The sequence below is a fragment of the Egretta garzetta genome, unplaced genomic scaffold (genome assembly GCF_000687185.1).
Source record: "Egretta garzetta isolate BGI_Z169 unplaced genomic scaffold, ASM68718v1 scaffold202, whole genome shotgun sequence".
NCBI classification, from domain to species: domain Eukaryota; kingdom Metazoa; phylum Chordata; class Aves; order Pelecaniformes; family Ardeidae; genus Egretta; species Egretta garzetta.
In genome coordinates, this window is record NW_009258891.1 from 553,271 (window position 1) to 556,915 (window position 3,645).

At 55.0% G+C, this 3,645-nt stretch overlaps 1 protein-coding gene across 1 annotated transcript in view; it reads right to left on the reverse strand.

Moving 5' to 3' along the window:
• Positions 1–305: 305 nt before the first annotated feature.
• Positions 306–3,645, reverse strand: part of LAD1 (ladinin 1) — an 8,808-nt gene continuing 5,468 nt past the window's right edge. Inside the window, 6 exon segments of the mRNA XM_035889739.1 lie at positions 306–404; positions 668–757; positions 1,130–1,267; positions 1,616–1,688; positions 2,353–2,402; positions 3,095–3,241. Of these exon segments, the coding sequence (XP_035745632.1) occupies positions 306–404; positions 668–757; positions 1,130–1,267; positions 1,616–1,688; positions 2,353–2,402; positions 3,095–3,241 (597 nt within the window).

Consider the following 3,645-nt stretch of genomic DNA (forward strand, 5'->3'; position numbering starts at 1 on the left):
AAGAAAATGAGAAACAGTGAGGCCGGGCCTGAGGCTGCAAACCCCCAAAGGCAGCTGCTTTAACCAGGACCTGAAAGGGGATGGGGCAGGCAGGCATCCCTGAAATCCCACCACTTCCCTTCCTCTCCCAGACCAGACCCCGTCTCACTCTTACAGCTGCCTCCAGTTGTCCCCTTCTGATGACTCCCCCATGTCATGGGGTCCTGGATGTCCCACCCAATCCCTCTCCCCCTCATAGCCCCTGGGGGGGAGGCACCGGTGGGCAGGTCCCACCTCTGCCCCTAGCTCAGAGGATGCACCAGCTCTCAGAGCAGCTCCATGTCTACCTTGGTGTCTCCAGGGGTGTCTCCAGACTGCTTTACCCAGACATCACGGTTTGACAGGCTGTTTATTTTCCTGATGTCCTGCAAACAGAAGAGCCATAAGAAGGTTTTCCCCATGCATCATGGGCAGTGTTGCCTTGGTTTGACTTTAATCAAACCTTGAAGCATCCAGGTAAAACCAGCCGGCTTTGAGATCCTGCACCTGGTAGACACTCAAACCCTTTAGTGGGTTCAGCCAAGGGTTCATCAACCCTTCAAGCCCCACCACCCCAGATGCAGGGACAGGTACCGCCAGGCTGCCTGGTCTCAGGGTTCTAGCCCGAGGTGTCAGCACAAGCCAGTACCTTGCTCTTTTCCTCCTTGGCAGGCTCCTGAGTTCGGCTGATCCACAGATTAATGCGGGATGTCACTGATCCTGGGATCTTCAGGTTGTCCTGTGGGACAGAGGGGGACACCAGAGTTACAGCACCAGCTCTCCCACTGCACAGACGTAACCCAGGGCAGACCCCAGGGCACAGGGGAGACTGAGCAAACCTGCAAGAGGCAGAGGCCAGCCTACACCTTCCCTCCATCCCAGCTCCTCAAATACCAGAGCATCGGCACGACCCCACACACCACCAGAGCACAGTTTCGGTGGCAGCTGGTGCCCGAGCCCAGCCCTGCCTGGCACCACTCAACGAGCACGGAACTCTTGCCCAGAAGTGCATCAGTATCCAAACAGGGGAAGATTTGTCCAAAAAGCTGGTGCCTGCCCTGGCACAGGACCCTGCTGGAAGGTCCTCGCTCGGGCCAGCTCCTGCCCTTACCTTCCTGAGAGCCAGCGGCTCAGCCTTGCTGGGAGCACTCGCCTCGAAGAAGTTGCGCTTGCTGGCCACCCCCTCTGAGGACAGCAAGAGGCTCTTCTGAACAGTCAGGGAAGGGGAAGTTTTCACCACCTCTGAGCGCTGGGAGGAGAGGGGGGCATCAGCAGGGGCCATGCTGCACCCCAAGTGGTAAAAAGCAAAGTCCCTCTTCTGGCTCGCCCGTTGGGGTCAGCTCCTTCCCTTCCCATCACCCATGGGCTTGCCCCGCAGCATCCCCATGACCCTCTCCAAGGAATATCCCCTCCCTGCTCCTAACCCCCCTGAGGCCAATCCCTTTTTATGGGACCATCTTCTTCAACCCCATTAGCACTGGTTGTTTGGTGCAGCTCAGCCCCTCTCTCCTTTCCCCCTTCAGCTCCAGGCCACCCCTCTCCCTCTTCCCACACATCCCTCCCATGCCAGCCCAGCTATGCCAAGGGTTTTCGGTACCTGCACGGCTGAGGTGTACTTTTCCAGCTTTTCCCCAATGGTGGTGCTGCTACCTGGGATCCTCAGACTTGCGCTGGTGAAGAAGAGGGCAGAGAGTTGAACACAGCCTCCTCAGGATCTCCTGGGACTCAGCCCATGGTCCTGGGGGACTCCACTTGGCAGGAGAAGACCCCATCCAACCCAGGCACTTCTCCTGCATCCATCTAAAGCCCCGCTCCCCTGCTCTGCCCTCAGAGGTGGGAGAGAGCATCCTATTGACTCCCCGCATTCAGACCTGAGCCCTCAGTTCCTCAAGAGGTTTTAAGCCACCTGCCCAAACCTTGCCACGGAGATATGGAGGATCACTTGATCTGGCCACCAAAGCCAGATCAGGTTGCTCATGGACCTGTATAGCGGGTTTTGATATCTCCAGGGATGGGAGATGTTGTGGTGCTGCACCGCTCAACACCTAATGACTCCTGTGCAGACATGAGCACCAGTGGGAAACTACATCAACCAAGAGACAGCAGGGGCTACCTAGGGGGATCCTGTACAGATGCAAGCTGGACGTTGGACATTGGCCTGTCCTCTGCTAAGCATTGCTGCCCAGTCAGCCAAGCACCCCAGGGACCAATGGTCAGCAGCTCTGTGCCAGGCACTCGCTAGCTGGTCCCATCACCTCCTCCTCCTCCCATGGAAAACAAAGGATCGCAACTCCTGCCCAGCAAGAGCAAAGTAGCATGAAGAGAGATGCTGACCTCCTTGTGAGAGGGCTTTGGCTTTCTTCTTTCTGTTTTCTTGAGATCACCTGGAAGACACAAGGAGAGGAGACACTGGAGCCATCTTTGGTTAGTGAAGATAAACTTGGGAGGAACTGTCTCAATCTCGTCGCCCCCATTTTTAAGCAAGCTCCATTTTCACCCACACCAGAGCTTATCTCATGTCTCAAAGCTCTCCAGACACTTTGTAGTGCTAACAGTTTTATTCCCAATAAAGCCCCATGAAAGTCAGGTAAGCCAAGGCAGTCTGCCCTGAATCGCAGCAGGGAGGATCTCAACAGCTCTTGGTTTTCCAGCCTCTCCAAGCACTTTATTCCAGAGATTTGGGGTGTGTGTGTGTGTGTGTGTGTGTGTGTGTTAGAACTGAAGATATTCTCAGAGGTGTAATGAAGGACAAGAATGAGGATGGATTTTTTTTTTATCCTGTGGTCTCAGAGAAGACAAGGCATGCCCGCGGGTGGGTGGTCATTCATCACTTCACACAAGTTTCCATGCCATCACAAAGTGTATGAACATGGGCATGTTCATCATCACAGCCATGGGGAAGGAAAGCGGAGGAAAGACTGAAGCAGAACCTCAGTGCCCAGATCAAGGGTGGATTTTGAGCAGACTTTTGGGAACAGGCTCTGCCGACATAACCTGGAGACCAAAGCAACCCTTCCCCGTCACCATCCTCCACTGCCTGAATGGGGATCTTTCTCCCACTTGCTTTGCCTCTTACCCGAAAGGAGACAGTTCGTGGGCTGGTTCGTCTGATGGAGCTGCTGTAGGTGACATGAGATGGAGACGTGTCTGACTTCTCTGCAGGTTCATCTTGGGTGGGAGACAGCTGTGTTACCTCCTTTGAGGGATTCCTGGGTGGTTGCTGAGGAAAAAGCAGACATCTGATGCATCCCTGCAGAGTCTGCAGAGAAGGTTGAGGCACAGGGAGCAGAGCAGCCAGGGTGGGAACCGGTTTGGAGGCAGGAGTTTGAGACTGAAATCCTCCAAACCTTCGCTGTCTCACTTGGATATACAAAGCCCCAAACACCTCTCCAGTGAAACTGTGATGGCAATCAGTAGGGGCTTGCTGGAGAAGGTGATCAGAATAATGCATGCAAGGGAGGGAAAGGAGGTGGTTGGGACCCTCTCCATCACTTTGTGGTTTGCAGCTCTCAGAAAAACCTTCCCCAAAAGCCCACAGGTCCCATCTCCCTCCTGGTACTTTTGGGCTCTCCCTCCCTCTGTTGTCTTCCCAGCACCCAGGACTGCGCACCCCAAGGGTCAATGCCT